The 21,392-nt window shown below is 40.9% G+C and overlaps 2 protein-coding genes across 4 annotated transcripts in view; one reads left to right on the top strand and one right to left on the bottom strand.

Annotated features, from left to right (window-relative positions):
• The first annotated feature begins 1,044 nt into the window (after positions 1–1,044).
• Positions 1,045–16,029, top strand: FAM118A (family with sequence similarity 118 member A). 3 transcript variants are annotated; one of them, XM_051621700.1, is made up of 9 exons: positions 1,475–1,553; positions 3,763–3,818; positions 4,994–5,246; positions 6,132–6,353; positions 6,950–7,078; positions 7,744–8,029; positions 11,380–11,412; positions 12,416–12,563; positions 15,980–16,029. In XM_051621700.1, exons 2-8 carry the CDS (start codon positions 3,772–3,774, stop codon positions 12,514–12,516), a joined length of 1,071 nt encoding a protein of 356 aa, XP_051477660.1. In that variant the 5' UTR covers positions 1,475–1,553; positions 3,763–3,771; the 3' UTR covers positions 12,517–12,563; positions 15,980–16,029. The 3 variants fall into 3 exon arrangements, with proteins under 3 accessions (XP_051477651.1, XP_051477669.1, XP_051477660.1); XM_051621691.1 differs by lacking the exons at positions 1,475–1,553; positions 15,980–16,029 and adding an exon at positions 1,045–1,105 and having other exon boundaries at positions 12,416–14,598; XM_051621709.1 differs by lacking the exon at positions 15,980–16,029 and having other exon boundaries at positions 1,433–1,553; positions 12,416–14,598.
• The window catches only part of SMC1B (structural maintenance of chromosomes 1B), a 34,902-nt gene continuing 29,475 nt past the window's right edge, over positions 15,966–21,392 (bottom strand). Inside the window, exons 21-25 of the mRNA XM_051621677.1 lie at positions 20,892–21,046; positions 19,542–19,693; positions 19,238–19,307; positions 16,348–16,458; positions 15,966–16,073 (exon numbers count right to left, since the gene is read on the bottom strand). Of these exons, the coding sequence (XP_051477637.1) occupies positions 15,966–16,073; positions 16,348–16,458; positions 19,238–19,307; positions 19,542–19,693; positions 20,892–21,046 (596 nt within the window). The remainder of the gene's footprint in view (positions 16,074–16,347; positions 16,459–19,237; positions 19,308–19,541; positions 19,694–20,891; positions 21,047–21,392) is intronic.

Below are 21,392 nucleotides of genomic sequence, written 5' to 3'. Positions count from 1 at the left end.
GTGAAGAGCTAGAATAATTGCCAAGCTTCTCTAACACAATCAAACTAAAATTTTCAGGTGAGGCTGTAGTTACATTATTTTCTTTTCCCTTCCTTTTCTCTCTGATTCTATCCTCCCTCTTCCTTACCACCATCAATATGATTCTCCAAATGTTTGTTGAGCCTTCCTAGGGTGACTTGTGATGTAAAAAAATGACAAAAGTGAGAAGTGATGTCTAGGGAACAGTTCACAAGGACATGGACACAGCGTTCTCAGGCAAATTGAAAGCTGGTGAAGTCAGTGTGGTCAACAAAACTCTTCTTGCCAAAGGAAACAGCGGCTGTGGACTAAAACCACTAGGTTTATGTTTCATCTGTAAAGCTGGCCATCCTAACCACAATTCTTCCCAGAACTATATCACAATATCAACACAACACTGACATTTAACAAAGAGAACGTTCAAATCTATTACATAGGCACGGAAAAGCTGTAAATCCTGATTGTACCCACAACAACAGAAGTAACTGACTAGAGAAACAAAATCTTTCAAGACCCGTTTGGGAAGCTTACGCCGGTATTTCTTCAGAAGCCTGTGAAATGGTATGACAAGTAGTCTTGAAAACTCCTCCTAAGAAAGTCAAACCGGACAGTGAGACTTTGCCAACGGTTTTGCACCTGGGATTTGGGGGGGCCCTTGTGCAGCGGTGTCCTCGGGCACAGCCAGGGGCTCCACACACCCGACTGCACCTCGCTGAACCTGCCACGTTCCCGAGGCACGAACAGGGTGGGGACCGAGCTAAGTAGTGTGAGCCGAGTGCCTGCATAAGCCGCAGTGAAGGAACTTTTGAGTTCCTGGGCTTCCAGAGGTTGAAAATCAGAAAGAGAGAGCAGCGAAGCAGCTTGAAGAGGAGGAGAGCCCCGGCCCTGCTCCCGCAGCACACGCCGCCCGCTGCTGTGCGTGCACCAGGATGCCCAATCACGCCTCAGCCCGCGGCCCTGCAGCCACGGAAGGCAAGGCTGCCGTCTTCTCGTGGTTCTCGTGTCCTTGTTTTGGCTTTTTTTTTTTCCACTGCCCTAACGCCTCTCCTGACTGCCCCGCCCTCACCTCAGCAGCTCCTTCCCTCCGGTAAGCGACAGCCGCTTCTTTTCTGCCACACAGGCTCGCGGGCGGCCAGGTGGCGGGTCGGGCTACGAAGAACCTCCCGCCTTGTCGGGGCTCTCCTCCCAGCTCAGGGAGGGAAGCGCGGCCTCGGGCCGTGCGGGCCTGTGCCCCCCGCCACGCACCGGCAGGCCGGGCCGCTCCCGCCGGCCGGGAGCCCGTCTCGGGCGGAACGTTTCTCCGGGAGCGGCTGTTTCCCCGGCGGCGGGGAAGGTTTGGTGGAAGGGGACGCGGCCGGTGGTCGCGGGGGAGCCCGGGGCGGGGCCGCTCCCTGAGGTGACGGCCCGGCGGGACGGGACGGGACGGGGCGGCCGCTGCCCCGCTCTGCTCCGCCATCTCCCCCATCTCCCCCGCGGCGACAAGGACGGGCCCGGCGGGGCGGGGGCTGCGGCCGCAGGGCTCCTCCGCTCGGCAGGTGGGTGGGTGGGAAGGGCTGCGGTTCCCGGCCGGGCAGGGCCGCTCGCCGTGCGGGGCAGGCCGGGCCGGGAGGGCGGCAGGTCCTGGCTCGCAGGTGCGGAGGGCAGGGCCGGGCTGGAGGCGGCAGGGGCTGCGCCGGGAGAGGGGGAGCTGAACTCGGCAGGAGCTGCTGCCCTGCCCGGCCCGGCCCCATGCTCGGGTTGGTTTGCTGTGCTTATTTTCCCCTACCCCCCCAGAGAGAATCGGGGGGGCAGGTAGGGGTGGGGAAAGAGGTTTTCCTTTGCCCGGTGGTTACCTGCTGTTGGATATTTCAGACTGTTTTCCAGCGTTAAACCGCCTGGAAAAAGTCGTTTGTGTCAGTCGGACCACTGAGCTGAAGTTTCAGTCGGTGATTCAGAGCTCTTCTTTCATAGCGAGGTCCTTAAAACTTATTTTCTGGAACAGGAAGAAAGTATGATAATCGGAATTTGTTCGGGTGGACCCGCCTTGCCTTTGGAGTGAAACCCTGGCTCCCATGAAGCGCTTTCGGGCGTGACCGGGTGGTAGTGGGGTCCGATTTTCAGGCTGCTGTGAGGAAAGGTTACTGAACAGCAGCTGCGTGAGCCTTGGGTTCGTTCAGTGTGTCTTTTAAAAAGTCAGCAAGTGGTGTCGAATGCTGGTGCCCAGGTCCTGTTTTTCTATAGGTGTGCTCATCGAAGAAGTGCTTATTACATTTAACAAGAGAATATTCAAGACTAGTCATAATTACTCAAAGGCAGGGAGAAATTCAAACTGTATCATCTGCAGCCATTTAGCTGTTAATGGGTTGGTGATAATCACTGCCACTTATTTGCACAGCTTGTGCTTCCAGGAAGCAACTTCAAGGGATAAAAGGAAACCATGAGGTCTAAAGTGTTTGTACTGGCAGCATCCTATAGTGAGATGCTTATTTTAATAATTCAGGTAAGTTACTAATGTAGTTATTAAAGCTTTAGGCTGTTCTTTCCTAAATACTTCACTGGATAGGGTTATAAAATAAGTATTTTTATTTTTTTTAAAGAAAATAAGTAGCACTTCATGTGGGTTTTTTTGCGTTGTTGAACTCATCTTTTCCATATGTAAAGGAAACGTTCCCTAGATTTTGAAGGTTTTTTTCTACACAGGTTATTGTTCTGAATTTTTAACGAGCTAACGTTCTTCAGATGGTACTGTGACGTCTTTGTAGAATGTTCAGGGAAGAAAGGTTTTTTCCACTTGAAAAGACACCTGAGGCATTTGAAAAGGCATTTGAAGAAGAGGTCTGCATGTCTGTCTCAGAAATGCTGATGTTCCCCTATCATAGGGTGGGGGATTAAAAAATTTTGTTCTTCAGCGTTTTTTTGTGAATTTTTTTTTTTTTTTTCCAGTCAAGTGATCTCCAAACTCAGGCCTCTTTCTTCCAAATTAGCTTCCAGCATGTGAACCTCATTGCTGGCAAGTAGCCTTATGAGCCACAGGGTCTGGCAGAATGCTTATTTGAGGGATTAGGGTCTACACAACTGCTCTTCACAACCACAAATTAAGATCTGTTTCAAAGCCACACAAAAAATACATCCTTATAAAAACAAAACTGAGAAGTAATGAAACCTGGGGATTTCAAAGTGACAATACTGTAGCCAAATTATTTTCCCGGTATACAGTTCTTCTCATGCTTCAGACATAATATAGATGATACAGAAGTAAGTTTTCATTTAAAGTATTTCCTGAGGAAAAAGTGAGTCTTTCATGTTTGTATGACCTGGTCAAGTAGCCACGTGGCTACCAGAGGACCTTTCATGATCATTATGTGTTGCAGAAGTCTGTTTTCCACCAACTTGGTTGAATCAACTGATTATTATTTTTAAAAATATTCAAAAAATACATACTTGAAATTAATTATCATTTTATAGGGGATGATAAATTTCATCTTGAATTTAGGCAAGTATTTTTCAGCTGCATGAATAGGCATCTCTCCATCAGTTTCCAAAATGTCAATTGACTGAGCTTAAGTGGAGCTGTGGCTGCTTTACACGCTCATACTTTGTGAGTCTTGTTTCTGTCAGTGTGTTGTGATGTGATGTACAGACTCTTGATTTTAAAATAGTTTATAAGAATAAATAGAAAATCCTAACACTAATACATCTGGTTTTAATGTTGGCCTTTTTTAAGGTAGAATAATTAAGAATTACTGTGCTTTTTATTTTACTTAGGGCTCAGAGATGGATTCGTCAGAACAATCGACAACGAGAAGTGAGCAGAAGTCCAGGTATCTTGTGTTGCAGAGGTTATACAAAACTGTCTCTTAAAATCTGTAAACATAGTGGAAATACATTATTGAAACTTGCATATGAGAGCAAGATCATGCTTGAAAACTTGAAATTATCCCAGAAACTAGTTTCACCACTGACTGAATGGTACATCCTCATTTAAGGTGTTAGTGAGGAATAAATAATGCACTTGCTGAGAGGAAACAGTTTGTGCTGAATGTAGCAGGAAGGCATGGGGATTATTAGCAACATATTATTTCTAGGCTAGCTAACGACCTTATTTATGTGTTTATTAATTGCTTTGCCCTAGGCTATTTCAAGTTCAACATGGTAATTTTATCTATATAGTTTCAGGTGACTGTGAAGTAAGAAATGTTAAACATCCGTATTACCAGACACCAGGAATTAAAAATCTGTAGAGGGAGTTCATCTCTAGTCAAGGGAATTCTAAGGTTTTATATTACTGAAATCCTTGTTTGTATACAGTGATTTCACTGTGTGGTTTAAATGAGTTTTCACTTCTTTGCAAAGTAATCATGAAAGTGGTGCACAGTGAATCCTGACATAGGACTAAATACATCTTTGAGAGTAATCTGTGGTGAGTAACATCTGAGTAGTGAATGAGACAAACCCTTGATCTGAGCAAGCATGACTGTTCTTAATGTCCATGTATCCTAAAGTGAGAATAAAAGATACTGCTTTTTCCCAGGAAAACAAAAATGTGTTCCTTTGGAATACCGTGACTTGTCCTTTTGAAATAGTTCTACTTGCTTTCTATCAGACAAGTATGAAGTCCTTGGGTAGTCTTTTCACTACCTTTTTAAAAAAAAAATGGTTTGAAATGGTGTTTGGCTAACCCAGGGGACTGAAAACTGGTAATTTTCAGTTTGGATCTCAAAGACAGTAGTGATTTGAAGTTGTTGCTGTTTTTTGGCTTAAATTAATTTTGTCTAAAATGACAAAAACAAAGTATAATGTCAGTTTGGGGAAGGCTGTGAACTGCTGCTGCTACTATTCTTCTGCATGGAAATGGAGAACTTGGTTCCTTTTTTGTTGGTTAGTATTTTTGCACACGGGTTAATAGGTCACGTGGACTTTGAGTCAGTTGTGACATCTTCAGACAAGCTAGAAAATGCACTGTAAGGAATGAAGATTTTTGTTTTCTGTTTAAAAGGAAGTTCTTAAAAAGTCTTATAAGAAAGCAGCCTCAGGACCTTCTTCTTGTAATTGGAACTGGGGTAAGTGCTGCAGTAGCACCAGGAATCCCAGCTCTGTGCTCTTGGAGAAGCTGCATCGAGGCTGTGATTGAAGCAGCTGAACAGCTGGAAGTTCTTCATCCGGGAGATGTTGCTGAATTCCGTAAAAAAGTAATCAAAGATAGAGACCTGCTTGTGGTGGCACATGATCTCATCAGGAAAATGTCACCAGTGAGTATGTTTATAACTTAAACTGATTTCTAAAATTATGATACACTCTTGTTACCAGATTCTTTTCAGCTTTCTAAGACAATACATTTTTCTGGGAGAAACTGAATTTTTAATGGAAATCATATAGTGCACTGCACATTTTGGAGAGGGTAAAAAATCCTTGGTTTTTAGTGTAAATTTTCATGATAATGAAGGCAAGCTAGAGTCCTGACTATTAAATATTGACCATAATGTTTCTTGTAACTGAAAGAGGAATTTATAGCTCTGCTGGCTAAAACTAGACATGCAGGTAGAAGACACAGGTAGAGCTTGACCTTGCTGATAGCCTTAGATCAGACAGTGATTGCAGGCTCTGAATCCAGGGAATGTTCATTTCAGTACACTTAACTTTTACATGCAGTTGGGCCAGTAACTATATTTGGCTTAGGAACAGACGTTTGTTCTGTGTGCAATACAATTAATCGAATAGGAAGCCTGTATATTTAAAAAAATTGTTACACATTCCTGTCAGTCTCAGGAGGTACTTTGGGCAAATGCAGCCTGTGCTTTTAGGAAAGTGTGCTTTCAGGTTTGTTTAGAAATGATGAGTGAGGTTTCAACTGTAGCAAAATAGTTTTGTTTTATTGTGCCTGTAGTACAAGCTTCCTTGGGAAGACCAGACTATTATTTTGAGCTGCGTTAAGTGGAGGCAAGAGCACCTGAATAATATGAGATTGTTCTTGATGGTTTGGTACATTCAGACCTTTATGCTTGGTATACTATGCAAGTGCTCTTTTAGAGAAATGCTTTGGCATTAAGTAGGCAAGTGAGGAGGGTTTTCTCTTGGAGGCAATTAATAATGGTGCATATGATTTTAACAAGCTGTTCATCTTTTTCTTTCTCCAGCGCACTGGGGATACAAAGCCCAACTTCTTCCAGGATTGCTTAATGGAGGTGTTTGATAATTTAGAGCAACACATTCAGAATCCCATCATTCTGCAGTCGATCCTGAGACTTATGGAGAGAGGCACAATGGTTCTTACTACAAACTATGATAATTTACTTGAACTCTTTGGTCACCAACAGGGTAAACCTATGGAATCTCTAGACTTGAAAGATAAGGATAAGGTATGATGAGAGTAGTAACATTTCTAGACTTATTGTAAGAGAAGGCATCTTGTAAGCTTCAATGAAAGATGTTTTCCTGTTTAAACAGTGTCGAGGCTAAAACTTCTTACTTGGCAAAGCATGTCTATATGCTAACAGCTGTTGTACAGACATCTGTTTTATGTGTCTTTATTCTGAATAATCTGGTAATGGTTACTAAAGAGAATTTCAGTGGCATTTATTAACCAATTACCCCACACTCCTTGGGAAAAAAACCCACAGACTTATTTAACTTAGGTGACGTAATTGTTATCATCACAAATATGATTTTGCTTACCTTTTCTGTCAGCATTGCTAGAACTGCCTTGTTAGCTGAATGCTTGTTTAGACCAAAAAGAGAGATTTTCAGTATCAGCAATCACCTCTTTGTTATAATTTAAAGCAAGCTGTGCAATAAGTAATTAAAATTATCTCTTGCTGCAGAAAAGTACAAAAGAGGTTGCTTCTGCTTTAAGTGGTTTTTAGGATTAGGGTAGCTGTCTTATTTTTGCAGAATCTTGGTTATTGTAGTATATTATAGTGTAACAAAATAATGTAACTTGCATGATTTCTTTTAGGTTCTTCAGTGGGCAAGGGGTCATATCAAACATGGAGTCCTTCATATTCATGGCTTATATACAGATCCCTGTGGAATGGTGCTAGATCCCTCGGGATATAAAGATGTGACTCAAGATCCTGAAGTCATGGTTTGTGCCCTTTAACATTTTTCCCATGTTTTGCCAAACTATTTTATTGTAATCACTGCGTACCCCACTACCTAAGGGTAGGGTTTTGTCAGCTCGTACAAATGAAATAATTGGCACTCAGAAGAAGGGCAGTGCTGTTGGATCCCTGGGCTGTATGTCATAGTTTTATATATTTTGTATTTATCTCATGAAAGAACAGTAGCCCCAAAATACCAGACACCAGAACAAGGGTCCATCACCATCTGATTGCTTGGATTCATTTTTTAGGGGGCTTAAGATGCTACCAGCTCTGGATCCTGGACTTAATGTTTTATCTTGGGTATTTTGAAGGCAATCATTGGGTCGAGAATACTAATTTTCCTTATTTACAGAATGACCTGATGGGAGCCCAACATTCTGTCTTTGTAATTCTTTCCCTTACTGGAAATATTTACATATGTACTTTATTTTGTATGGTAACTTTGATTTGTCAGTATACTTTTTTTGGGGTAGAAACAGTGCTTATGAAGTGTCAGTTTGCCTTGATCTTAAAACATATGCTTAATTCAGTTCAGTAGTGGTGTCTGCTCTGCTTCTCCTTTCAAGCCTGACACATTTTAGAAGTTCTTACCTTGGCCTTTTGAGAACTGAAGTAAGTGTAGCTTTTGTGTTTGTGTTTCCTACAGGAAGTTCTTCAAAATTTGTATCGGACCAAATCTTTTTTGTTTTTGGGCTGCGGAGAGACTCTGCGTGATCAGATATTTCAAGCTCTTTTTCTTTATACTGTAAAGAATAAAGTGGATTTAGAACATTATATGTTGGTGCTTAAGGAAAATGAAGACCACTTTTTTAAGCTCCAGGCAGATATGCTGCTGCATGGAATAAAAGTCGTGTCCTACGGGGACTGCTTTAAACAATTCCCAGAGTATGTACAAGATCTGACTGCTCAAATCTGCAAGCAGAGAAGTCCAGGTAATATATCCTTTTTCATAAGAACATTTTGGTTAGGTAAGTAGCAGGATACTGTGTCTGAACACTTGGCAGCTGGGCTGAGGTGTTAACCTTGTGTGTAGGTAGCACTGGGCCTCTGCAGCATCTTTGCTTACGAGTGGCACACAGAGTGGGAGCGTGAGAAAATTGTAGTCAGATTTCTTTCTGCAAGATTTGTGGATATTTGCAAATCTAATCTTTAATTCTGAATTTGTCTTTTTGTTAGCATTTCATTAAGGTGCTTACTTGGTGTATTTTTGTGGTGTGAACTACTCCAGTATATTAAGTATTACATTATGTGAAATACGACATGTGAGAAAAAAGAGACTAAAATAACTGAAGGAATTAACTGGTGGGCTAAGCTGGTTGGGCCATAATACCTGATTAAGAATAGAATGTGAAAATAAATCAGTACACCAAATACTGTTTGGCTTAATATAGTAGGGCAAATGGGGGGAAAATAGTGAGAATATTTTGTGACAATAGAATAGAAGAGGCTGTGGAATAATAATCCATTTGTGACAGTGAGTGGCGTTCTGCAGGGAGTGTTTAATGCTAAAATGGGAAATAACTTTATACCTTTTAAGGTTACAGTCCTGCATTGATAGGGAGCTAGATTTTGCCAACTAGGTCCATTCACCTGCTTCCCTTACTTGCCCCCTTCCATCCTGTTTTCTCCTAACTCCTAACATTCTTTAGCTGTAACACTGAAGAGCCTTTAATACAAAACCATGGAAAACCAAAAAATTTATGTTGAAAGGAAGAGGTTTCTTTAATGTTTTCCAAACAAGGACAATTCTACTATAGCTGATCCAGAGAACTAAGGAAAATAACAAGAGTAAATGGCCATAGGAAGAGTATGGCTTCACATGCCAGTGAAACTGTTTTGTCTAAAATTATTCCCAAGTCATGTGTAGCAGCACCTGCCCCCTGCAGATGTATGCCCAAATTATGTAAAGTTTTTTTGAACTGGATGAATATTACCCTTAGACTGGATTAGACTTTTCTGCCTATGAAGGCTAGAAAAAATATCTACACAGCATCTAGATTTCAGGAAGTTTGTCTGTGTTCTAGAGAGGAAGTTGAGGTGCAACTTCAGACACCGAACTGGCCTCAGCCTGCTGTTGGTGGATGTGACAGACATACTTCTTAGACTCTGAGCAGTGTCTACAGCCTGTTTGGTCTGGAGTAACCAATTTATTGCAAAGCAGACTTTGATATCAGAACAGGGTGGGAGATACCTGTAAGTAAACTTTAAATGGAAATACATGCAAAACCAAACTGTCCTGCTCCCCCTTTTTGTTCAGTGGAATTACTGATTGGCACAATACTTGGAAGAAGAGCACCCTGACTCTGACTTCAAAATCTTGTTGATCTCATTTACAAGTCAAGATCCCAAACAAAGCTGTCTTCAAATGTGTGTAACTGCTCTTTATGTTACCAGACTGTCAGGTTTCATTTTTCTCATACTTATTTACAAACTTTTTTCTACAAAATAGCAGAAGGAGTTTGTTAAAAGGGTTGTATGAAAGAAATGAGAAATACAGGTCTTGATCCTGATAGGAAACTTTAGCCACCTGGACATCTGCTGGCAAAGCAGCACAGGGAGCTGCAAGCAGTCCAGGAAACTACCAGAGTGATTGAAGATGACTTCTTAGGACAGGTGATAGAGAGCCTGACCAGGGGAGAGGCACTGCTGGACCTGTTACTTGCTGTCATAGAAGTCAAGATTGGAGGTAGCCTGGAACGTAGCAGTCATCCCCTGGTAGAATTCTCAGTCTACAGATGAAGCAGATAAAGTTGCTAAGCCACTGTCCATCATATCTGAGAAGTTGTGGCAGTCTGGGGAAGTTCCCAGTGACTGGAAAACGGGAAACATAACCCCCATTTTTAAAAAAGAGAAAAAAGGAAGATTTGAGGAACAACAGGCCAGTCTCACCTCTGTTCCTGGCAAGATCATTGAGCAGATCCTCCTGAAAACTATGCTGAGGCACATGTGGAAAACAGGAAAACAGCCACTATGGCTTCACTAAGGGCAAATCATGCCTGACAAATTTGGTGGCCTTCTATGATGGGGTTACAGCAGTGGTGGGTAAGGGAAGAGCTGCTGATGTCATTTGCCTGGACTTGGGCTAAGCATTTGACACTGTCCTGTGTGACATCCTTGTCTCTAGATTGGAGAGACTTGGATTTGAATGGTGGACCACTTGGTGGATAAGAAACTGGCTGGATGGTTGCACTGAAAGAGTTGTGGTCAACAGCTTGATGTCTGGGTAGAAAGCAGTGATGAGTCATGTTCCTCAGGTGTCAGTATTGGGACCAGTAGTTTAATGTCTTTGATGGGAACATGGACGGTGGGACTGAGTGCACCCTCAGCTTGTTTGCTTATGACACCAAGCTGTGTGGGATGCTCAACATGCTGGAGGGAAGGAAGGCCATCCAGAGGGACCTGGACAGGCTGGAGAGGTGGGTCTGGGCAAACCTCATTAAGTTCAACAAGACCAAGTGCAAGGTCCTGCAGTCCAGGCACAAATACAGGCTGAGGGGTAGAATGGCTTGAGAGCAGCGCTGCAGAGAAGGACTTGGAGGTGTTGGTTGATGAGAAGCTCAGCATGAGCCAGCAATGTGCGCTTGTAGCCCAGAAAGCCAGATGTATCCTGGGCTGCATCAAAGGAAGTGTGGCCAGCAGGACAAGGGAGGTGATTCTCTCCCTCTACTCTGGTCTCGTGAGACCCCCACCTGGAGTGCTGTGTCCAGTTCTGGAGCCAACACAGGAAGGACATGGAGCTGGTGAAGTGAGTCCAGAGGATGGCCATGAAGATGATCAAAGGGTTGGAGCACCTCTGCTATGAAGACAGGCTGAGAGAGTTGGGGCTGTTCACCCTGAAGAAAGCCCTGGGGAGAGCCTCATAAGCAGCTTTCCAGTAGCTAAGGGGATGTACAAGAAAATGGGAGGGACTCTTTATCAGGGGCTGGAGTGATAGGAGCAGGAGTAACAGTTTTAAACTGGAAGAGGGGAGTTTAGGTTAGAGCTTAGGAAGAAATCCTTCACTGTGAGGGTAGCGAGATGTTGGAACAGGTTGCCCGGGGAGGTTATGGAAGCCCTGTCCCTGGAAGTGTTCAGGACTGGGTTGGATGGGGCTCTGAGCAACCTGGTCTAGTGGGAGGTGCCCCTGCCCATGCAGGGAGGTTGGAACTAGATGGTCTTTAAGGTCCCTTCCAAAGCAATCATTCTATGGTTCTAAATACAACCTTGCCATTTGGGGATGTTGCATAAACGTATAAAAACTTTTTGGATGCTAACTTGTGCTGTTGGCCTTACATTTCTCTAGATGCTGAGAGAGTGGACAGCACAACCTTATTGGGTAAGTAATGTTCTTGTTTTCTCAGACAGTTCCATAATCTATTGGAGAGTTGAAAATAAGTTTTTTAGAGAGTCATTACATTATTACTGTGCAGCATTCTGATTTGGCTCTTGAGTCTGCTTAAGTGATTTATTTTATTTTTTTTTTCCCCCTTCTTTCTACATATTAGTGGATAACTGCTGGCTTTCAGCAGTCAATAAAATGACAAATGACAGAGTGGAGAAGTTCCAGTAAATGTGTATTATTAAAATGTATTAATGCTGAAAAGAATATTATAAGATACTAACATCCATGAAGATTTGGCTTGTATTTCCAAACATATGTTTGGCTATTTTGAATGCCTTTCTTAAGGTGCAGAAGACTGAATCTCAAGCTTTAGTGTGTAGTACTGAAGGTGAATTTTCCACACATCTTATTTCAGTTCTACCTAACATCATGTTCCTTTACTAACTTATTAGCACCCTCATTACAAGTAATTTTAGCACCCATTTACTTGTATTTTGGAACACATAGCAAGTAAAGAAAATAAAATTATTCCTTATCACAGATTAGTAGAATACCCTGCAAAAATATGTGTCTGGAGTTGTAAGTGATGGATGTCCTGATTTTGAAGGAATTTCCCTTTCATTTTTGCTGTCCAGCAGTGCTCTTCATAGCTCACACCAAGATTTTTTTGGTGTGAATTAAGGGATCCAAACTTTAAAGCAGCTTCTCACCTGTGAACTCCACAGGCATTATCATACAAAGTCTGTAATTATTTTCTTCAAAAGGCAGCTGTATAATATATAAACCAGGACGTAGCTAATTAGTACCAGAGCTCAGTGTTGAGAAAGAGCATGAGATCACTGAATCGGTGCAAACATTCAGCAGGTCTAGTGTTGTAATTGAGAATCCAAATAGAACCAGACCAGTGTGGTGTAATAAAAACTACACAGAGTACACGTAGACAGCAACATTAAAATATTTAAATATTTCCTTTTTTTTCCTCTCTCTTCCCCCACAGCAACTTCATGTTTGGACTGTGCTAAAAGGAAGTTAGGAGAAAATGGCATTGACTCTCCTAAGAGAATCAAGCAGTCAGATAATGTCATACCCACTACTTAATGAAAAAAAAAAACAACCCACAATGCATCCCGGAATCTTTTTTAACAGTAGGTGTTTTACATCTGCTGCATGAACAGTTTAGAGCTGAGTATTTCCATGGTTTTAAGTGGAATAAAAATTGTTTATCTTAGCCTTTTCTTTCTCAAAGCTGTAAATGTGTAATGTATGTAAAGCTTGAGAGGCATAGTAGTCGCTGTCCCTGCACTTCAGTACCACTAAACTGTGTCTGCAGGGTCACTTAGAAGGAGGTGCAAGTTCTCTGCCTGTGCTTCAAGCCAGTTGGACCAAGCTGTTACTATGATGAAGCCACAACAGAGGTGATGTTTGTCAGCAATTACTTTTGGCACACCTGTGACTGTCTGTTAGTTGCCTTTAAAATGAAGGGTTTTCTATTATTTTCTCACCAGCAGAACCACAGTGAAGCTGCTGGAGGTTGAACTCTTCAGGTGTCTGTCAGCACAAGGCTGCTCACAAGCTTCAGATTCAGAGCCCCAAGCTGTTAGGAACAGGAAGAATTGTTTCACATTCATAGAAGCAGCATCACCATAACCTGCCTATTTTCCACGTCTAGCATGAGTATTTTCATTTATCAGCCTGTTAAAGGCATGAGATGACATGGGGAGAAAAGGATGTCATATGAATGTTATCAGTGAGGATATACCATATATACAGGGGGGCTTACTGATGTCTTTGCAGTGAATTTCTATTTTAAATATTGTTTAAATCAGAGAGTATGCTGCTCTCAGAAAGCAGAACATGGATAGTCCTAATGCAGCAGAATTAAAACCAGTTAGTATCAACTTACATGTGTGTAGACAGTTTCTAGTGTGTAAGTTTGACTTCAGTTGAACTAATGAAATTACTAAGGTCAGGGTCTGCGTTAACCCCGTTTTTTTTTCTGAGGTTCTGTTACTTCACCTACCACTGAATTGCCTCAGCACTAAACTGACATAATTAATGGTCCAGTTGCTAACACTGGTAATCTTCTGGCTGCCTCTCACCTCCATGTCTGCAGGGGAGCATGTTCAGGACCATTCTTTGTTCTGATACCAGCACATTCATATCTGGCAGGCATGGAAGGTTCTTTCAGTCAGGTTCCTCTGCTTATGTTCCCTGTGGGTAGGATGTATTACAAGGTTTTACAGGGAATGGAAGTGATGGGGCTGGCAGATGACCTTTCCCTCTATTGTGGTATGGCAGCTCTTCACTCCGATGTCACATGGATGCGTGAAAATGACAAGCTGAAAAGCAAGGTTCATGCTTCTTTGCTAGACTGGTAAGTGTTCCAAGTTGATCCATCAGCATCCAAAATAGCATGCCTGATCAGTCATGCTATTTTGGAAGCTGATGAATCAGCTTAGAACACTTAAATTGTTGCTTCAAGCTGCAGCAAAATTTAATCAGTTGAGCTGAGCTACTTATGACCCTGATTACTGCAATTATTTAAGCCCAAGCCTCAACTCCTGTAACTCTGTGTCTTGTGCCTGAAGTCAGATCCACATTAGGAAATCACATCCCCCTCCCTTTGTTAAGGATCAGCTTACACCCAGTAGTGGTGATTCTTCTGTTTTGTAGACACTGCTGAACTGCAACTCATACAACAGTCTCCCCTGACTCAAGTGCCCTTTATTTGTATCCTGAAAAGCCAATGAGTAAGTAAGGGGTTATTTTAATTCCTAACATACACATTAAGAAGGTACAAATGCTTAGTTCTGGTTTTGTTCCTCCCGCCCACAACCAAATAATACATTTTTATCATCTTAGGGATGGGATTGCCTTGTAGCTACCTCAGGGTTTAAAATACAGTCAAAAGGGACAGAACCAGAAACTTGTCAGTTCCATTTATCTGTTAATTGAAAAAGTAACTTATTTAAGGCCCTGTTCAAATTATTACCCAAGTACCATGAAAGAACCAACCACACACAGTCCTGTTAAATTGTTTGCTGATTGTATGATCAATGGCTGTTTCTAGTTAATTATTTTTTAAAATGGGAGTAAGATATTTACTGAAAACAATCTTGTTGACCACTTATTATCCTGTTTTGCTCAAGCTGTGCTTTTATTAAAATATTTAAAGCCAAATAGACTGTTCTTGTGTAGTAGATAAAATGTGTAGCTTTCACCATTCTTCAGACTGTTTGATTCTTTACTGTATTTTTCTATTTCAACCAACTGTTCCTAGCAAATGGTTAAAAAAACACAAGCCAACCCAAAACCTCTGAATTTGCAATGCACAGACTGAGGTGGGTCAAAGATCTTTGAAGATCACTGGAGGCTGCTCTTCATCCTTCACACTATGGTGAAGTATTTCCACAGCTGTCACTGGATGCTGAAGTAAGGGACTGGTGCTAAAGAATAACTTCCACTCAGAATTAATAATTTTATTTTAAGTGTGGCAGCAACGTAAGTGTTTGATAAACATCTGTCTGCAGCGTAAGTGGAGACATTGATGTTGAAGTGTTCCCATGTGAATGCTTATCTGCTGCTCACATGGCCTTCCTTCCTTTTGCAGTTTACCCCACACGTCCAGACAGCAGTTGTGTGCAACAAGCACAGTACTGGCAACACCTGACAAGGTAGATGTGCACACACAGTGTGGGGGACAAAAGGAAGCTAACATATGAACACGAAAACATACAATTCTTATGAACAACAATAAAGCTCTTCAACATACACCAAGGTGAAACAAACCAGATTAAGTGATTCAGGCTCTCAAAGAGTGTTCTGTAACCAATTCAGTAACTTTGCTTCTTGGATGGACCATGACCATCAAAATACGCTTGACTTTCCTGGGACAGATATGTAATAAAAATCTCAACTGCAGAACAAGATATTTTTTTCCTAAGGCTGCCACTTGCATGGCATCTGACTCACACCTGTTTTGCTCTTTCCACCTGTGTGGATTAGAATGCCTCAAAGGTGACTTTTTTCCAGGTTATATCATACCTACAGAGATACACCAAGTGTGTCACAAAAGTCACATAAGACAGTGGCCAGATACCAATATCTTCATGTTTTGAAAAGGAAGTAAATCCCACCTGAAGGCAAACAGATGCAGCTGCAACACACAAGAGGGAGATTGTAAAGGTCTTAGGCAGCAGCAGCATGTATCTAAGCAGTGCACCAGAGATACGTTTAAACACATAAGAAAAACAAGAGGCTTTTTCTTAGTAATAGTGTGCTTGTGTGAACCTATAATCCCTCATCTTAAGGCAAACCCCCCAAAACACTTGAAGCTGTGCTTAACAGAATGTAAACACTTCAGTAACTTCTGGCTATTTAACAAAACTGTATCTAGGAGTAACAGTAGAAAACTGCTTTGTTTGAAAGGTGAACATTTGTCTTATCAATGTCTAACAGCAACATTCAAACATACAAAACTGGTGGGTAACAGTTTACTACTGTCGGCACAGCTCTTGTTGTCACCTGGCCCTGAAATCATCCGTGCTTTATTCCAAAACAGAGCTGCGTTTGTGCCTCTCTCTTTCCCGGTCCTCAGTGTCTGGGTACGCGGTCAGATCCAAAGTCAGCACTCGGCTGAACATGAAGTCATCACGCTGGGAAGAGAAGGGACCATACCATTTACAACATTCCAGTTATCTCAAGTAAGCAGTCAATAAATGACTATGAGATATGGTAATGAGCTTGAGTTACCAAAGCAATCTTTTAATCAAGCCAGTATCTGCACTTATTTCTGAACCCAAATTAGCTCAAACCCAGCAACACAATTACATACATGATTCACTATAGTAACATTTACGGTGTAAATCAGTACTTCAAGAAAACCCAGCATGTGTTATTTAACAAAATCTGGTAATGATTAATTGTTACCTCTGGACACACTCCAATCAATGCATCTGCTTTGGAGTAAAACTCTTCCTTTAGAGAAATAACTATCATTTGAATCTGTTGATGTGCCTGTTCTCTAATGAAACTTGATACCTTTGGAAAGAAGCCAAACATTTCAGTAAGTTAGTTCTGGCAGAACTCAAACCATGCTGTAATGAGGGAACGATGAGGAAAGAAACTAACAAAGTTAGCTGCAGAATTCAGGAATTCAATTATGAAATAAGGATAAAATGAGAAATAGAAGTCTTAAGACAGATACTTTGCATGTTCTTAAGACAACCCTTCAGATTTGCTGATTTTTGAAAACACCTAAGAAAATAATTGCTCCAGTGAATAAAGTTATAGGAAAAGGGCAGTGCCAATGAGAAGTATTTTACTTCATGTAACTACAAAGGAAGGTGGAAATTCCTGGGTAAAGAAAGTGTCAAAAGATCTTGATACATATTAATTAGCTGCAGACAGCAGATTTTTTCAATGATCTGCAAAATAAAGGTACCAATATTAAGTTATAAACTGGTGACTGTGTAAGGGACAATATAAATACAATGCTGAATAAAGGAAAACCAGTACATTTTCAATTAGGCTTTTGTCTGCACAGTTACATCTCCATGTGATTCAATTTTTCTAATGGAAGAATTGCCTTTAGTGAGTTACATAATTCACATTAATTTTGCAGTATAATTACAAGTAAATTACTGGAGATGTGTTTTAGTAAATCCTTAAACCAAAAGATCAGGAAAAATAAGACTTAGTTCTAAGCATAAAACCTGGATACCAGCAAGTACTGGCAACGTACAGTTTTCCCTATATAATTTCTGCTCACATGCATTATTTAATTCTTTTGTCTGAAGGTTTTGGTGCTTTCCAGTAACACCTGCATCTTACAGACGTGGAAAGAGATGAAAGACCCTGGGAGCTGGGAAACATTAAGTGAATTATATTTGCAGGTCATTGCGATTTTGCTTTTGCTTGTTTTGCAATTTAAGACACTTCACACATGCTTAAAGACCAAACTCTCCTTATAACACCACCTAGATAGATGTTGAAGCCAATCCAAGGAATTTTCTAGGAAACCAGTATTTTGTCACCCTCCTGCATTACATGGGGACCTGCTCTCCAAGCACATAATACATCACAGCCTGTATTACAGGTTACCTGCTTCATGTTGCTTTTGTGAAAAGCTCCTAGTAATCCTGCCCCAACCCCTCCATGCTGCATCTTGCTACAGGAGCAGCAGGCAGGAAAAGGCTGGCAGAAGGGCAGGAAGCCAAGCAGGATGCTCTGGAGGGGGCTATGCAGCTGGAATGGCCCAGCCTCATGGGACATGGGCATTTCTAGCCATGAAGGCTACAAAAAGGGCAGAAGTGCAACTAAACTTCATAGCAGGAAGCTCAGCGTAACTTCCCAGCCAGACTAGATGGGCCCCAAGGACTCAACTAAAGGCTTCATGTAGACTCCTGTGGCTGTTTCAGGGTTAACCCTAATGAGTAATACAACCCAAATTTCATAGCTCTTTGGCCATAAAGTGGTGTTTATAGATATTTTTATAAATATACATTAGACCAGAATTTAAAATAACTTAAGCTCTCTGCGCTAATGTTCTTTATTTTCTTGAATATGCATCTTAAAAACATACACTATTGTTGCTAATGTGTCAAATGAAATATGATCTTTCCAAACTGCAAAAATACTATCAATTGAAGGCTTTTAGGAACCATTTGGCCAACGACTCTTAATGTGATCATCTTCTGAAAATGCTTACTGGGCTATGAATGTGATTTGTACCTTAACAGAGTTGAACTGAGAAACCCAGCTGCATAGTAGAAAGATTAGCTATTCTTTGTTTATAGTGTTCTGAAAAAGACTGGTACTTAGCACAGCCTTAGGTATAAAGTGGGTATCTCTTCTGTAAGCCATGTCAGAATGAGCCTACTCAGAAAGAAACTGCAATCAAGTGCCTCAGACCTTACCTACAAACAAACTGGTGGAATCTGGCACAGCACAGTTAACTCCATTAGGAAAGAAAAAAAAAGGTAAAACCAGTTTGTTGTTCATGGAACTGCTTTTGCTTCTTAGGCTCTACCAAGACTGACATCACTAGTAATGCAAATAGAAATACAGCTTCATCTTGCTTGGTGTGGAAAGGAATGTTTCCATAAAATAAAAGCCAGGCACATGTGGAGATCTTTCTGATTCCTCTCCTACACAAAATCTCCTTGTATTGAGTGTCCTCACAGAGACTTGAGATCTACAGTTGGCCACTGTTACTGGTTGTAATCTATTTTAAGTTTTGTTACAGTGAATAGTTATTAGCAAAAAGGAGATATTAAGAGCAGGACAGGAACCTATTTTCATAAAACAAGAATTCACGTGACTAAAATGATGGCACCCTTAATTGGTGTTAATGTAAAAATATTGACATCCAATTATATAAAATAAATACTCCAGTGATAGAATGACTTGATTTTCAAGACATGGATACAGTTCTTTCTGCTTCTTAGAGGCAAGGAAACTCAAAGGCCTTAAAAATTCCAGCCAAACAAACTCAACCAGCAATTCACAAGCCACCTTCATGTCATCTTGTACCACACATGGTTGAGCAGCATTCTTGCACATTCCTGATCTCTTTTTCTCAACTTCACAACGTGGGAACTGATTAAATAACACTTAGATTTCTTAATTTAAACCTAGCCCTAGTCTAACATCTCATATAACCATTACTTCAGTCCTAAGCCTAATATCTTTTAGAAGAGGTTAAGACAGTGCAATCAACCTCTTTATCCCAGCAACCTGTAATGAAAAGCAGCCATCCTTCTACAAAAGATACCATCATATTATCAATAAAAGGACAAGCTGAAAGGGACAAACTTACTTTATCAATGTTTGTGTTATCCAGGGCAGCATCTATCTCGTCTAAAACAAAAAAAGGTGCTGGCCGAAAACTGTAGAAAAGAAGACAGTATTTGCATTTAGATGCAAAAAATGTTAATAAACATGCTAATTATTTCAGAGATTCTTATGAAAACTTTATTATGATAGAGTAAGTAAAACAGTGACAGGAAAAGAACAAGGAGATCAGTAATTACTGTTTTTTTAAACAGGTTTGTAAGTGTAACACTGTATTCCTGCCACTTACTCAGCCACATACTGGGATAATACCATCATATTTCTTTTACCTGTGTATAGCAAACACAAGAGCCAGAGCTGCCACAGATTTTTCACCTCCTGACAAACAGTCCATTGGCATAAAGCGCTTTCCTGGAGCCACACAGTTGAAGCCAATGCCCTCCAAATAAGGCTCCTCAGGATTTTCAGGACTAAGGAATGCCTGGAAATGCATACGTTTAAATATTAATAGTTTAAATATTAATAGTGACAACTTAGAAAATTATTAGCAAGTGTATTTTTTAGGTTTAAATACTGACTGAGATAGTGTTGAAACTGTAAGTTATCTTAACTAACCCTTGCATTAGCTAACCAGAGCAAATTGCCACACAGAGCAATAACTTATCTTCCAATTCAATTAGACCACGGTCCTTCAGCTTGCTATGTTAGTATCTAGCAGGTAGTTTTAGTCTCACAGCTAATCACAGGATAATCTCTTGGCCAGGTTACCTCTATGGCTCCTATCAAAGCATAGCATCACAGAGCTTAGAAAGAAAGCACACAACTACTTATTTTTGGCAAAGCACCTGGAAAATACTGCTGTTCCAGCATGATGCAAAGTCAAGACTTGCCTAATGTTTAGTCTAGGAGAGAAGGTATGAGCCCAATAATCATGAAGAAAAATGCTTGATTATCCTGTCCAACCTAGAAGCAAAAAATGATACATTTGAAGATATTTAAGGTGTTCACTGAATATCTAACCCTGAGGGAAAACAGAAAATCTGAGGTTTAACATAGACTAGAGTTCAAGCTTGAACCCTTTAAACATTTAACCATCTACAGAATTTGGTGTAACCCATTGGCATTAATACTGGAACACTAGTAAAGATTTAAGAAGCCTGTAGAAAACCTGTGCATTAAATTTGCAAGCATATTATTTCTGCCTTTTTAAAATATTTATTTAAGTGGGGAATAAGGAGCTTCAAAACCACATACAAAACACTAGCACTGAAATAGTGATTTGTGGTTTTTAGATTTCTATATCATAATGATGAAGAGGTTTTAATTACTTGTTACTGGTATGACTAGATCTGTAAACCAAAGTTATTTTTAAATGGGGTATGCAAATATATTTCACATTGTGTCACGATAATTTACAAGTCTGCCGAATGCAAAGAGTAAAAACTAACCCAAACTGAGAAGTTCCCAATTCTTTTAACATTTTATATAATATTTCTCTGTCTAATGTCCAGTATGCTTTGGCATATTACCTCTTGCTCCTCTGACATTAAAATTCTGAAGTCTATTATTGGTGGAATTTTCTTCTTCAGGATCAAAACTGTTTTTGGAAACTACAAGCATTACAGAAAACACAGCATCAAGGAGGCCTTCTAAGCCAAGCACCTAAGAACATGACACACCTGAGCACTACTGTTTCTGCAAAGTTTTTTGTAGATCTGGTCAATGGCTACGGAGGCATGCTCGAAGCACCGGTTAAAAAGCTCGTATCTCTTTTTTTTGACCTGTTCAAATTCTTGCTTGCGTGCTCGCGCTTCCTTTCTGCTGGTCTCAAAAGCTATGAAAACAAACATGACTGTGATTACTCTACAGGAAATACAAAGAACAAACACACGTTGTGTACCATAACAAGCATCAAGAAAAGATTTACTGCAGAGAAAGGTTCTAACGCACATATCATACAAGGAATGGGATCTGTCTGTCTCGAAGGGGCAAGGGAATCTTTGGCAGCAGGTTGGCCAACTTAGTTAAATGGGCTTTAAACTGATGAACTCAGGGGTGTGGGGGTCAAAATGGCAACACTTAAGTCATTACATCCAGCTGGGGAATCAACTCGGCCAATCAGAGTAACAACAAAAGCTTCTCAGCTATTTTCCACCACCTGAATCTGTAGGTCTTCCAGC

This window comes from Apus apus, chromosome 1 (assembly GCF_020740795.1).
Source record: "Apus apus isolate bApuApu2 chromosome 1, bApuApu2.pri.cur, whole genome shotgun sequence".
Lineage (NCBI taxonomy): Eukaryota > Metazoa > Chordata > Aves > Apodiformes > Apodidae > Apus > Apus apus.
The sequence above is the reverse complement of the archived record's forward strand: the minus strand, read 5'-3'. Positions and strand labels throughout refer to the sequence as shown.